The sequence below is a fragment of the Grus americana genome, chromosome 4 (assembly GCF_028858705.1).
Source record: "Grus americana isolate bGruAme1 chromosome 4, bGruAme1.mat, whole genome shotgun sequence".
Classification (NCBI taxonomy): domain Eukaryota; kingdom Metazoa; phylum Chordata; class Aves; order Gruiformes; family Gruidae; genus Grus; species Grus americana.
Genome location: NC_072855.1, coordinates 28,895,878 through 28,911,203, shown reverse-complemented (window position 1 = coordinate 28,911,203; position 15,326 = coordinate 28,895,878). Strand labels below are relative to the sequence as shown.

Genomic DNA, 15,326 nt, shown 5'->3' with positions numbered 1-15,326 from the left:
AAGCCAGTGTTGGGGTGGATGTGTATGCCCTTTGTCTGGCACGGCAGAAGAGGAACTGAGGAGCAGAGGCTTGTGATTGACCGCTGCCCCGTGGCCATTACAGCTCCGGCAGTTCTCAGTCATCCCATGCCCAGGCTGTGATTCAGAGTCGGGGAAAATACCATGTGAGATAAAACTTTGAAAACCAGATAGATCTCTTTTTACTTGTGGGGAGATGAATCTCATTGTAGGAGATGCTTTGTGGGGAGAGGAGATTTTTGCAATTTCCTAGGTGTGGAGGTGGGATGGAGTAAGGAGAGGTCTGCTCCTTGCAAGCACTGTGAAGTGGCTGCTGTGTTCAAATGGGATCATGAAATCTCTGGAAGAGCAGCAGAAGCCTCCTGGGAGTAGGCCTGTCTATCATGGGCAGGGTTTACCTTAAGAATGAGATCCCCTAGGAGAAGTCTTTGGTTTTGACAATACCCAAACACTTACGAGGAAAATGACGTTGCTGAAAAGACGCATCTTGGTTGAATGACTGTCCTGTATTCTGGGCGGTTCAGTAAAGCTTGTGCCTAGCTTGGTTGTGGTTCGGCCTTGGTACTGTGGGCAGGAGAGATGGTTTTCAGGAGCCTGCCACAGAGACGAGTTGCTCTGGAGGAGCCCAAGCCTGGCTGATGTGTGAGAGCTGTTACCCGTCTGCCAGGGGCAGCCACGGGACTCGGCTCTTGGTGACAGGAAGGAGAAGTGTTTGGCCACATTTGCAGTCACAACCTCTCTTCCGAGGCAAAGCAGAAAGCTGGCAACTGGGCTGCCTCATTTCAGTTCTTAAGGTGAAAATCCTATGCAACATTAAACAAATGCAGGAAAAAAGGAAGAAAAAAAAAAGATTGCAGTGTGCTGAGGTATGTGGGACCTGGGCGAATGCTTTCTTGGCACTCCTGCTTTTCCTCATTCATGTTTTCCCTTACCAGCGGATGTATGAATGGGTACCACTTTGCCACATGTAGGGTATAACTTCACGTATGCTCAAGTAGGTCACAGCTGAGTTTCCTGTTTGGGGGTGGGGGGTTTGCTCAGCCCTATGCCTATTATAAGCTGCTATCTGATTAAATCATAAGAATGTTTTAAGATCTAGGCCTTGTTTCCCTCGTACGTGGGGCATAAAAGCCCAGCTTTGGGTGGTACAGAAAGTGGGGTTCTTCTGAACCAGGGTCTGGGCAGGATATCGAGACCCTGCCCCTCTGGAGAGTGCACTGTCCCCTGTCACATTAGACTGGGACCAATTCCTGACCATTTATGCTTATTAAACAAAAGAAGACTTTTTCTTTCCTTTTTTTTTTTTCTTTTTCCCCCCTTCAGGATAGCCATGTAAGTCACCATCAGACCCAGATAACTGCCCTTCAGTTTTAGCTGAACATAGTATCCCTTGTAACTCTGTCCTAGGCAGCCCTGTGCAAAAATCATTTTGTCAGGTTCTCTGTACTAGCCTACAGGGTAGGCAAGACAGCCATAATACATCATATTTAGCATTACCGCTTGCCCTGTGAATGTCCTATATCATAGGCTCAAGCTCCATATCCTGGCAGAAAAAATAATTGCGTGTGTGTTTTCTCTGCCTCCCCTTCCCAATTACGAGCATCTCTTCCCAGCTGAAGTTGCAAACCCCAGCCATTCCCAGTGCCATGGTGGGAGGAGAGAGGGGGGCCTGTCCCACCTTGGGTTGTGTGACCTGATTCAAGGGATGTACCCTTTAATGTGTAAAGGGAGTTGAGCTGAATGGATTGCTTTTTTCTGCCCCATGGGAGATCCTTTAAACTGGTAATCTTAAATATACTTTGAGATCTTTTGGAAGTAAAATTGCTACCTAAACTGTATCCAGCAAAGATGCTTAAAAGAACATTATTTTAAACATGAAGAAGTGTAGCACTCGGATGTTGAGAGTCACTGGTTCAAAATTGCCAGTGCAACTTCAATTCAGCTCACTTACGTGTAAAGCATTATGTGATATGTTTAGTTACGTAGCCGTGTGTGGTTTTCTTTTCCCATTAGGCCACTGTTTCATTCAGACCATGGCTGGTTGGGCTGTTTCGGTTTGCTCTTCTCACCAAGACACTCTCTCAAAGTATGAGGGGGATTACAGCTCCCTCATTTAAAAATAAAGTCATGGCAAGCAGCAAGTTTTCCTCAGTTTTGCGTAGTTACTTTTCTGGATCTCTTGAACTGAAACTTTGAAAGTCAGCATGAAGCAGGCACTCCCCGTGAAAATTTGAGATTAGCCATAAAGGACTAACTTATCTTACCTTTGCAGTGTCATAACTTTACCCCTTGTCATTTTTACATCAATGGGACTAGATTGTGTTAGCCCAACTTCTGGTGATGCCCTTTCTGTAGTATCCTTATACCTCACCGTAAATAATTGAGTGGTATAAGTGGAGCAAAATAATGTCAAGCATTAATGATAGTATTGCATGGTATCTCAAAGAGATTTTAAGTTGAATACAGTTCCTTAAGATGCTGAATGTCTTGTGACACCTGACAAGTGCTCGCATTCCCTGTTTAGCTCGCAGCGGTTGAAACACCCGGACATTTGAGAAATGACATTAAGGGGAGCAGAGATAACAAGCCACTTCACTAGAGATGCTCACTGCCTTGCAGGAGTGAGAGGAAAGGGAAAACATGAGACCACAGCAATGACTCAGTTGTCTTTATTTTCAGATTCAGTGAGAATTTTTTCCCCTAAATCGATACTTATATTTTGACATGAGTGAAACTAAAGTCCTTTGGTATTCCATGTTGCTTCGGTTGCACTGTATGTGAAGAGGAAACTCTTCAAGGTTGCAGCCTGGATTCAGTCCTCTGTGTAGAGGCTTTATTTGTAAGCGGCTGAAATGCAAGTAGAAGTTTAACAATTTAACAGAACACTACGAATAATTTTAGGGTAGAGCTCTGTGGGATCTGTGTCAGTAACTTCAGGAAAATAGGTCTCATTCTTCCAAGTAGCTCTCCATAAGGTAGCCAGCAGTGTGGATTCTACTTAGAGGTCTTTGTCTGTTTTTTTAATTTTTAATCCCTATCATAACATGCAAGTGGTTCAAGTACAGAGCAAAGCAGAAACTGAAAGGCTTTGTTAGCTGATTAAAGAAAATGAAAGCTACTGTAAGTACAGTCCTTCAAGTAGTATGTCAGCTAGACATGCACAAAACATGACAATGTGAAATTCAGTCTGGTAGCACTACTTCTACAATTCTGAGTGCAATCAAGTGGTAATTTTCACACTAAGAGCCGTGTTGTCCCATCTCAGAGAAGTGAGGGTGTGGTGTGATGGTGGGGGAATTACGAGTTTCATTTATGTGAAATTTTCCTTGTAACCCATCCAATATAACAAGGTGAGAGAGTCTGGGATCAGAAGATAAGGATGTTGACCTTGCAAGCGCCACTGCTTTGGTATGCATGGCCCTGAATTGCCAGATATGGGAACAGTAGTACAAGATCTCAGCTGAAATGTAAATGGTCATTCATTCTGGGTTGAATCTCTTGCACTTGTTTCGTAGTGGAGGGGACGTATCCTGGTGAAAATGCCACAGAGGAAACTTGGCAAACAGGAACTTGCAGTATTTCCTGTCACCCACTTGTTGCCTTGGGTTTTTCCTCATGCACAGAAGGCAGTTTTGACTTGTAACTTTAGATGTATCAGCACTGGCTGTACGAGAGAAGTTTGGGACTAGTCAGCCGCTCAGTAGTTGCAAAAAAGCTACAGTTATCAAGTGGTCTTATAATACTACCTCAGAATAAAGACTTTGAGGGGAAATACACCCATTAGTCAATGTGGATGCCAACACGTGAGTTGTGGCCAGTAGCTCATCATCTGAGTCAACTTCACAGTTTGTCTTCAGCTGAAATTCCCCTGTTTATTCTTGAAGTATTTCTTACTGAGTAGCTTCTGCATAGTCTAGTGGGTGCTTGTTTCTGTCTCTATTTAAAACCAGTTATTAATATAAATGCCTATTTTTCTTATTAATGGCCCTAGTCATGAATGTGTTCAAACATGGTGTAGTTTCTGGTATATCTGATTTGGATTAAACAGTTGTTATAATAATAATAAAAAAGCATGTTACATAAATTTTTAGCATATATTGCCAGCATCTTACCACATTGCTATATATATACACACACACACTATAAGACCTGGGCTATGTCTTTTGCTTGCCTAATTTTGTTAAAGGCATAATGCTGGTGTACAGATGTTGGAATTGTGCCTGACGGGAGGTACAGGGCATGCAGGAGCGGTGCTTAATCTCTTGTTCGCAACTCTGTTTAACTCTTGCCTCAGATAACCTAACTAGTCAGCGAAACTTCAATATTAGACCTTGCTGCTAAGATGTTCTTCACAGACCATCTAAAAGGCTAACTAAAAAGAGGATGTGATTTTTATTAAGCTTATTTTCTTTTTCGAAAGAGTGCCTACAATGGGTTTATTAACAGCTGTTCCTATGGAGTAGACAGAAACTTGGCTCATATGTACTCTATATGAATGACCTAGAAGGGTGGATGCTTGATAAAAGATAGAAAGAAGATTGTGATTTTAGCAGTGTGGAGAGTAGACTGTGGCCTTCAACAGCCCAGGAAAAAGTAACAGCACATCCCTGGAGCTGGTTCAGAGCCATCTCATCTGGTTCTGTTAAATTGGTGTTAATATTAAAGAAAAACAATACAGCAGCCATCACCACTCTCTAACCTAGTGCTTATCCAGAGGTAGGTTTCTCTTCTGCAAGCCGCATGACTAAGAGTCCCCCTCCAAATTCCCTGAAAGCCAACCACTTCTTTGCAAACTTTCCCTGACCTCAGCACTTCCTTGCAGCTCTTCCCAGCCATATGCTTATTTTATGACCATGTGGTCCTTAGCTGGGAGGTAGCCAATTCATTACAGATGGGTCTGGACTAGTTTTCCCATAAGCCATCCCTTTGCACTGAGGCTCAAGGATGCATTTATAACTGTCATTCTGTAGAAACTAAAGCACTCAGCTGGCTTTTATGTTGCAGGTGCTACAAGTTTTTACCCATTTTCAGAAGTAATATAGTTTCTACCTAGCTGCAAAGGGGGCGGGAAAAGAGAATATTTTGCAGAAATGATAAAATGATTTATACCTGAATTCTGATGAGACAGTTCTATCTGACTAAAGAAAATCTAATTATTGAAATGACAGAAATAGTCTTAGAAGACAAACAGATAAGGAGCTACAGCCTGCTATCAATTTGAGAAATGGTAGTTTCCCTGAAGAAGAAAGAAGCTCCTTTACATTTCTTGTGAATAAAATATAAGTGCAAAAAGCAGGTGACAGGTTGCTAGGTGAATAGCTTGTTTCCCTAGTAATAAACAGCAGATACATAGTTGACGTTTGCAGGGTGTCTTAAAACCAAATGCTGTTTTGATTCAATTCAATTTTAGGAACTTCTCCAAATAAACTCATCTCACTAGTTGTACTGCTAGCTGGCACATTGAGAGGGTGAATTGCTACCTTTTTGAGTATTGTCAGATCATTATACATGGAGCAGGGCTCTGATGGACTGCATAGTCTGAGCTTTTGTAACTAAAGGCTGGCTTTTGAAGATGGATTTCAAAACCTGTGTATCCATATCACTGGTTTTCCTGCAGGCATTGAGGAAATTAGAGGTGCTCTATGACCCACTGTGCTTCTACATATGCAAGGCATATCAGGTCATTCAAGGGTAGCCTGGGACAGAGTGCTGAGGTGAAGTCATAATTGATGCCTGCTTCTACTTTGTGTGGGATGTACCTACAGACCACTTCTACATGCCTCTTGTGAGACATGGAAAATATATTTTTAATTCATAAAACCTTTATCAAGCTTAAAGCCATCCTGTTCATGGCATTCTTTGAAAATTCTGTGTCAGCCTAGGAACGAGTGACTCAAGATATTCATCCGTGGGCTCGTCTGTGGTTTTTTTTCCGTGGAGTTCAGGTGAGAGGAGCTGGCAACAAGCCGGCTAGGATCACAAACAAGTGCAGCGGAATCTGCACCTGAATGAATACTCCCAGAGTACTGTTTAGTAGTGCAAGTACAGGGTAGTGCCGATTCTGCTTTTCTGCCATCAGGAGCCAAGCCAGGATTTCTGTGGCTTCAGCTGTGCCATATAGATGTACCAGTGGCACTTTGCCATGGCAGTCTTTTGGCACAGAGAACAGAAAGCCTCTTCTGGAGTATTTCAGGTTTGCTTATTGCTGCCAGTGTATATTCAAGCCAGAAAAGCTGTCCTTCAACTGCTGATTGAGTTTTCTTGTTAGCTTTTAAGATGATTGCAGGTAATGATCTAGAAGGCTGGGTGTTGCTTTTGTGTGTTGAAATATTATTGTGGAAGATTGCTTCTACCTCTAGAATTAATGAGCTTGGGACCAGAGGAGAGGTGGTGCTAGATGGTTAATAGGTGACTTATTTCTACCATTCTCCACTTTGAGGTATGTCAGTCCAATGGTATAAAACAAGGCTGTGATCATGTTCAAGTTAGTGCAAAATTAGGTTCATTGTATTGGTATCAGTTACTTGGCATGTATGCTGGCAGAGCAGAAAGAGTTAACTTTAGTAGCTGGAGAACAAGTAGTTCTCTAATTTAGTAGTTGGAGAACAACTAGTTGTTTAGGGGAAAAAGTTCATCTTAAAGTGTTTGGAAAGAGAAGTAACTGAGGAAGTATTAGTCATTCCCTATGCATAAAGCAAGTCATGATTTGTTATGTATTACAGTATTTTAGTTAGACCATGTCAAAAGAGTGTCTTGAATACTGAAATAAATTGAGCTTATTTTTGGTGTAAAACATTAAGTGCTCACCTGAAATTGTATAATTGTATAAGAAAGTGAATTAAACTGACTCCTTTAATTAAAAAGAATAGCAGCCCCGGGCACTGTTGACCGCTTTTTGTTTTGTTTTGTTTTTTTTCCTCCCTCTTCCACATAGATTTGCTTTGCTTTTCTTAGATTTGCAGTTTTGTGTACAATAGCAATTGACTTCCTACTTAATGGTGAGCTTTAGATTCCTAAACAGAATTAGGCTGAACCTCTGATTTAACAGAACCTTTATTTTTTCAGCCCTCCAAATCTCCGGCTTCTGGAGAAGTAGGAAAAGCTTTTGCACAAGCATCGCCCATTTCCTTTGCCAATCTCATCTTTGCCTGTTTCTTTAGTAAGTGGGCGTTACTGTTTCTCTTCCCTTCTTATCGGCAGGGGATTTTAGTAAAAAGGCTGAGGCAGCAGCTCTGCTTTATGGAATGCCTCCCCAGGGCCAGTGGGAGACTGGTGAAATAGCTTCGGTCTGTGTAAAAGTGAAGTAAATACTCTGCTGTCTGTGAGCTTCTGCTCCTCCAAACCAATGCTGTGCTGGTTTGGAGGTAGTTCTTCCATTTTCCTCTCTAACCTTACTTTGAAAATACTTGCCAGAACAGAGAGGACCGTTTCCTTTTGAGGGTATGCACATGTGTAAGAAGGACCAGTATGCCTCCTCCCACTTCAGACCCTGACCTTTCCTTTCTGTTCATGCTTTATCTTTTACCTCTTCTCTGTCAGCTGAGGGCCAGTTGTATTTGTGCAAGTAAACCAAACTAATATTCTTCACCAGACCTTTACGCTGCACAAGTGAAGAAGCAAATCTCTTTATGCTCTGCCTCATCTGGCCAGCTGCAGTCAAACTCCTCGCAGCATCCTGAAGTCCTGGTGATGGCACCACAGCAGGTAAGAGCTGCTGTATGTCAGCAGAAAACTTAAGTTTACCATTTTCACTACACTTAATACTGGCATTTAGAAATAAAAATCAACCTGAGCAACAAAGCTTGGACCTGGGAAAATTGGCTGTCTCCCTTCTAAGGGTTAATGTCAGCTCTCAGTGCATAAAGATATTAGGCTTGGATTTCATCATTGCCTGAACAGTGTGGATTAGGCATCATGGAAATGGCAATAAGTGCCATACCAGGCAGTGGGTATAATTAGCGACAGCATCCTCAGTCAGCTGCTTAAATTCATCACTGTGATAGCGCTGCTTCCTTCATTCAAAAATTAGAACTCTACTCTCAAAAAGAAGTCTTTAAAAAGAAAGGTTGCTTTTTTAAATTGCTTCTCTAATTTTAATCTTCCTTTGCTTGAATCAAATGAGTGATCATTAAAATATAGCTATCTTTCTCACACGTGATTTTGCTGGCTGTCACAGGAGGTTTTGTCAGAAGGCTCAACTGGGGATAAGTTTGTCTTGTTGTAAAAATTTGGTCTCCCTGTATGCTAAGGCTGCCAAATATGCAAAGCTCTTGCCTGGAAGCTGTGTGAATGTAGTAAAACTTGCTGACAGGATATTTTATTTTGTCAGACTGCATATGGCTTCTAGTGAGCCCAAACCCACAGGTTTGCAGTAGAAGAGGCCAGTTCTGCCTGCAGAAGACTTGCGATTTGGTTTCTTCTGTTGGAAGCACCGTTCAATTGTGGTAGGCCACCTCAAAAGCTTTTCACCGTCTACAGCAACAATAAAGTAGTAACTTTGGATGCTGGAGTGGAATTTAACAATAGTAGCTAATGGTAATAGCATTATTATGGAAATAATAGCAACTATTATATGGATTAAACAGAGGGTGATGCAAAGCCATGTATATAACATATACGTGGTTACAGAACTACCTAATATTCTCAAGTCTAGAAAACTAGACTGGCAGAGCATTTGAGATTCTCTTACTGTTGAAGGTTTTCTGTGTGTGGCTTTGCATACATTTTTAATCACCTTTCCCATGAATACGATGAATTACATCTACTTTCTATATAGGTATATATGTATAAAGACCTCTTTCCCCCAACAACATAAACCATCAGCTTTTCATGTCATATTATTACTCTGTGTGAGAAAAAGTGGTGAATGAAAGTAGGGTTTAAACTTTAATCTATATAAATGATGGTAAAGAACGACAAAGACTTTTCACAAGCATTGGAAGGGCAGCAAAAACACAGGCTTGGAGATGTTACATCTGTACCAACATCACTTTGCAGGCGATAAATACAGTAGGGAAACAAGTTCGTGTTCAGAAAGATTTGCAACTCTTGGGCAGTGGGTTTTGTCTGTCTTTAGTACAGAAATGAAGATGACTTTCTAGCCTTCAATGAAATTGTAAGATGAACTCATACCTTTTGACTAACAAAACGAACAGGTATTCAGCTCTTGCACTGTAGGCTATCACCAATACTATTTCTTGAGGCAGTGACACGTTGAAAACCTTTTTATCTTTAAAGAGGACAGGTGGCTGTGTGTGCAGGTCAGTAGGCTGAGAAAACTTTTGGATTTTGCTACTTTAACTGATGTTTCAAAGTCTTTTTGTGTCTTCCTTTCCTGTGTCTCAAACTAAGTTTCAGCTTTATTTTATTCCAGCAAAGAACGTTATGTGTGATATAGAGGTTTTTGATCTGAAAAACTGAAAGCAAAATAGTGCAAGTTTATAGATATTGCAGAGCTTTTATGTGGAAGAAATAAGAAAAGCTACAAATACTCAGCTCTAGAGGAATGAATAAAAATACAAGAAGTGGTCAAGGATAGTGAAAATTGATCAGTCCGTCCTTTGTATGGTATCCCGTAGTGTTGCTAACTCAAACTTAGCAGTAAATAATTTTAAAAAATGCCCATGTCAACATATTTTCTGCGTCATGGATGGTAATGATGTAATTTTTATGTAATTGATAAAGCAGAGGTTCCTTTCCTAAATAATTTATTCATGAGGGAATTGAAGGCGCACTATAAAGTTGTGAAAGGATAACTTAGACATTGGAACATACTGCTTACAGGATGTCACAATAAAGAGCAATAGCTGAGTTTACAAATGATTTGGAGATGTGTACGTGTCATTCTGCTAAATCTGAACTCATCATTGTAAGGGGAAAGAAACTCTTTTGCTGCTCTTGCTACTTTTCCTGAGTTGTTCTGTGCACTTTGGCTCTACTTGTCTTTTGCGATGGTTGACGAGTTCATGGTCCAGTTTGGTGTGGTGAACAAACTCAATTCCAGCTGGCCCTAAGAGGGACCGTCACTTCTTTCAGTGCTGTTTTCTTCACTTACCCCAGCTACCTAAGTTATAATGCTAAAAGGAAACAAATACTTGTATTTTGTAAAATGTACTCAGCCTGTTTCCGAGGAATTTTGGAAAATCTGTGCTGGTTGCAGTGATACTCCTCCTGCGTGTGTAGTCAGTAGCTTTCAGTGGAACGAAGGATAGTTTGCAACATCACGTGGTTATCTCAGAATCTCCAGTCGAAGAGTTGTCACTGAGTTACCCCTTAGCCTGTTCACTTTTCAACCTAAATTTAGTGCAGGCAAATATGAATTTTATTTTCACAGGGTCTGATTATGTACAAAATTAGACAGTTATTCTTTGGCTGACTTTGAAACAGAGGCTAGAATTTTGCAAACCTTTGGGTATAATTTTGAAATCCATTCAAAAGTATCCCCCTCAAACTGTATTTCTCTCAGTTTAAAAAAAAAAGCATATGATCGAAGTGGTTTCTGAGAGTCTGCTGTTAAAACAAGAGAGGAGGGGGAAAAAAAGGCAAATCCAAATATTTTTTACTTCTCCTTTTTCTGGCATATGATACATCTCAGATATCATTACAGTATTTTCCCCCTTAATTCCATTTTTAAAATTATGAAAGATTATGCTACAGTATATTTTTCTGTATTTGTATTTCTGTGAAATTTACTGTTTGAATAGGGATTAATAACAGTTGTCTTTTATTCAGTTGTCTTATTTTTTGGAGGTTGAATCTGCAACCTTAGATGTGGGTCAAAAAGACTTTTCTACCATATGAAGCACAAGAGCAGATTTTGCAATCCTTGCTTATGCTAAGTAGTAATTATTCAAATAAGCCTGTGCTGGATACTCATGTAGGCAACTATTCGCATGTAACTCGATTTGTAGTTTCATGATAAAGCAACAGCAGCTTCAGCAGAAAAACCAGGGTAAGGAGTTCCTCTTTTCTTTTTCCTTCTGCGCTGTTTCTGCTCTCTACCCAGAGCTGCAACGTGCTGCCTGTTCACTTACCTCGCTGCAGCTGTTTGCAGGGACATGTTATGAACTTGATCAGCAAATTGATCTGAATTAATTAGAAAAAAAATAAAATTCTTGAAGAGTTAGAGATTTGACTCAATTACAAGGTACCATCTGTGTACTTAAAATTGACATTTTGATATTTTTAATTGAATTAGTGGAATATTACATAATTTGAATTCCCAGATAAATGTTACTGTCACTAAGGAGGGGGTCAAAACTCTGAAAACAGAGTTCCAGCTTGATTTTATTTTTGTTTTCAGCCACAGACAAATGTTTGCTGTTGGTATTCTTTTTATGACTGTTGTGATAAGCGTGTTTTTCAGAATGCCTTTTTTTCTTCTGAACCGCTCCGTGACTGTGTGGTACAAAGCTTTGTGCCATAAAACGCATTTGGATCAGAGAAGCCCTGGTCAGATTGGGATGCACTTTCTCTTTTCTACTTACTAGAACTTCCACTGGGACTTTCATACATTTATTCCACTTTTTGAATGCTACACGTGCTTACCGACTGAGTTATGGTAACTAATTGTTTCACTAAACAAACACGATCCAGCAGCTGGGAGTGGGAACCAGGAGATAGGTGGGTAGTGTTGCAAGCACTGGGGTTACCTCATCACTTAGTGCCTCAGTTTTCCCCAGTGAAAACCGGGAGAGGTGGCATGCATAAGAAGCTCTGTCTACAAGTGAAAACTTACTTTGTGCATCCTGACCAATATTGACTCAGCAGATTTATCTTAACAGTCGTTTCATGTGTTTTGACGAAGGCGTGTGGTGACTTCGTGGCCATACAGGTGAATATTTGTAGAATGTGAAGATGGATAGTGCACGTTGATGCAGGCTTTCACACTTGAAGTTGAGAATGTTTTCCTGCCCTAAAAAATATCTGAGAATCTGTAACTCAGTCATAATTCTGAGTACTCAGCACCTCTGCAAATTAGATCATATTTGTTATCACGCAACTAAGGTTGGCAGGGAACAAGGCAAGTCCTTGGCAGAAGTGATACTGGGAACAGTTTAGATGGGTGGCAGTGTGAAACTCCCACAGCTGGTTGTAAGAAGGTAACAGCATGTCACGCAAACAGCTGCGTGTCCTGAGGGATGGTCTGGGAACAAGGGAATATTTGGGGGTGGATAATGCAGAAAATTTCTAAAACCGTACTGAAGAAAAAGTAGTGATGTATGGGTTTGATAAGAGGTGAGGGTGGCTGTTACAGGTACTTCTCAATGAAGTATTGCAGTTTTGGAAAGGAACTTTCGGAATAATAGGCGAGGGTTCAGTTGTCCGGAGCCTTATTTATTGAAACAGAAATGTGGCCAGACCCATTGACTTGGGAAAAAAAACCCAGACAAAAGAGGTTTCTGTGACCAAAGGCAGATCTTCTGACGTGGGAAACTGGTTCTAATCTGCAGAGATCTCCATAGCAGAGATAATTCAGTGTAGCAACCAGGTGCAGACATTGACCAATTACATTACTGATGGTTTTATTTTTTTGACACTGACTTTGTCAAAAGGGTTTTTGTTTTGTTTCTTGTATAATGTTAATGTTACCAAAGAGGGCTGGCAGGGAAATGCAGTATTTTAGCATTATCAGTACTGAGATTTGAAATCATAGTTAATTTTGAGTCCTTTTTGTGCGGTCTAGTATAGCAGTCTGGGGGTTTCTCAGATCACAGTTTAAGACAAATAATTACTATGTTTTTCATAAGTGCCAACAGAGAATTTGTACTATAGAGACCACAAGGATTGTTTTGAGTGGGAGAGCCTGTGATGGGAACCCTTATAGTCTGGCATGCTTTAAGCTGGTCTGAAGGTTAATACTGGCTTTTAATTCTTTGAACAATATTTGTGTTTTCCGTTCATGGTGGTATCTTTCCTTCTGTAATTACCTTTAAGATTCTGAATTTATTTTTAGAAGGGCAATAAAAAAGAAATTGGCAGCTTGAGCAATTAAAGAATGCACTCTAGACAATTATTAACTCAAAAAGATCAGTCTTCTTCCCCAAAAGGCAATGTGCCAGATGACCAGCACATTGTATGTGTGTACGTGCATCAGAGGAAGAGGAAAAACAAAAAGGGATTGTTTGTAATAATCAGCAATTAGTTTGTAATAATTTCCAATCCCGTTACAGTCTTACTTACGCATCCTAACCTGGTCTTATTTTATAGTTCCATGTAAACCACAGACTAATTTTTTAGCATGTGCAGAGATATACATTAAAAAGTGATGTTTCAAAGCAGTGAACAACTACATCCAGCTGTGTGAAATGGCAGGAGTGTGGGATACGAGAGTTTAGTTGGCCAAAACAGGGAGTGAAACGCGGCATCAGGATTACACTGGAAGGTGAGAGGTGTCATTTCACGTACTGTCACAACAAATAATGACGTGTTTGGGCACAAAGCAAAAGAGGCACTAAAGTGAATTTGTTTACCTTACAAAAGTAAAGTTAAATGTAAAGTTTAAGTAATGTCATGAGGAGGCCTGTGGCTCTTCAAGCTTCTCTGCACAGTGCTGTGAAATGCACTATTTTGTCCATGCTGAAATTACATTGCCCACAGAGAAAAATGTAAATACATTTCCCCAGTGAATTTTGAAATACTCTAAGTAGTAAATAGGTGCACAAATTCAGCCCTGTGAGGTGAAAAAAAATCTTTTTTTTTTTTTTTTTTTAGATGTGGGTGAAATTTCCCACTGGTATGGAGATCTGCAGTGCTTGGCTTAGGCTTGAGTCATCCCCCCCCCCCCCGCCCTCCACACATACACACACTTGAGAAGATGCTCATAGTCACTGGTGCTTCAGCAGATGCTGCTGTTCCCTCTTCAAGCCATGGCTTCAGCCCGCAGCCGTGCTGCCCTAGCCCGAGCTGCGGACGAGGTCTGCGCCTGCAGCGTGCCCTGGCTTTGGAGCACGGCTGGAGGCAGCGGGCAGGTCCGGCAGAAAGCTAGCAAAGGGAAAGGTAATGGGGCGGGGAAAGGTTTCTGGAACAGCTTCTCCACAACCTTTCCCTACCCTTTCGTTCCTGCTTCTGTGCCACCTCGTGTGTTAAGTTTGCGCAGGCTGTGCTGCGTGATGAAATGTCTGGTTGGACCCCTTCCCTAGCCCACTTCCCAGCCCAGCGGGAGGAACGCTGGCACCCACGCGAGGCAGAGTGGCACGGCAGGGCGAGCAGATGAGGGAGGAGGTTAGCTGTGCTGAAGCCGGTATTATTGCAAAGAACAGAGGAGATTGCCTGGCACTTTCTGTCTGGCAGGGCTCTGGAGCCAGACTTGCCAACCGAGTAACTGCGGGTGTGTTTGTGTTTAAGTCTGTCCTACAGGTATCAATCGTGGTGTGAAACTTCAAAGCAGCTGGTTGTTACTGAGCAACCAGAACTGCCAAAAGTGAAATTTAGATTGTTAATGGTCAACAAATCTTTCTAAATAGAAGATGGAGGGCATATACTTAGCAATTACTGAAAAATAAGCTCTAATTCTTTGTTCTCAAATTGACATCTTCTAAATGACCATTTGCATCTGAAAATTTTCATTAATATAGTTGGGGTGAATTTCCAAAGTGACACTAACCGATCCATGTTCAATTCTGTATATCAAACAATTTTGCAAATGGCATTTATATATGCACAGGTCTTAGCAATTAAAACTTTGATAGACATTAGGACTTTGCGGTGAAAAAGCAGTTGTACACTGCTGTTTGCCTGGAGCACGTTTTGGATGACTTCTCACCCATAATTTCCGTGAGTGTCCCTTACTTCAATCCAGTAGGTACAGGTTTTGGCTTCCTGTGAACGTGCCAGTGCAGCTTTCTGCTGAGCAAAATGTGTCCAATAATTAACTTTTGTAAAATTCCAGATGATTAGGGTGAGCTCTAGCTTTCTGTATATTCAGGTAGTTTCATTTATAAGTAGAAACTCTTTTTAATACAGAAATCTCCAGATCTGTGATCCGCTAAAGATATCGTAATGATTTTTCTCTTGTCTTCACAGGAACTGATATTCAATGGCTAAAAACAGAGGTGACAAGTGGCTGAAATGAATACGACTACTATCCTACAAGAGATTTTGATTAAAAGATCACAGCAGAAGAAGAGGACTTCTCCATTAAACTACAAAGAGAGGCTTTTTGTACTTACAAAGTCTATGCTAACGTATTATGAAGGTCGAGCGGAGGTAGGAGATGCAGATTTTTGCTATAGACTGCCTTTGTTCCTTTTTGCTTTTGTATACTATTGGGTTTTTTCCTACTACATATCATATAGTCAGGAGCACAT

At 40.9% G+C, this 15,326-nt stretch overlaps 1 protein-coding gene across 4 annotated transcripts in view; it reads left to right on the top strand.

The window, feature by feature from the left end:
* Positions 1 to 15,326, top strand: part of TEC (tec protein tyrosine kinase) — a 56,649-nt gene that overhangs the window by 4,032 nt on the left and 37,291 nt on the right. The window contains exons 2-4 of one of the 4 annotated variants that reach the window (XM_054823094.1): positions 7,610 to 7,722; positions 8,348 to 8,462; positions 15,043 to 15,225. In XM_054823094.1, coding sequence (XP_054679069.1) covers positions 15,088 to 15,225 — 138 coding nt within the window. In that variant the 5' untranslated portion in view covers positions 7,610 to 7,722; positions 8,348 to 8,462; positions 15,043 to 15,087. Of the gene's footprint in view, positions 1 to 7,609; positions 7,723 to 8,347; positions 8,463 to 10,930; positions 10,970 to 15,042; positions 15,226 to 15,326 lie in introns of those variants that run through there. The other 3 variants (XM_054823092.1, XM_054823095.1, XM_054823093.1) reach the window with 3 other exon arrangements.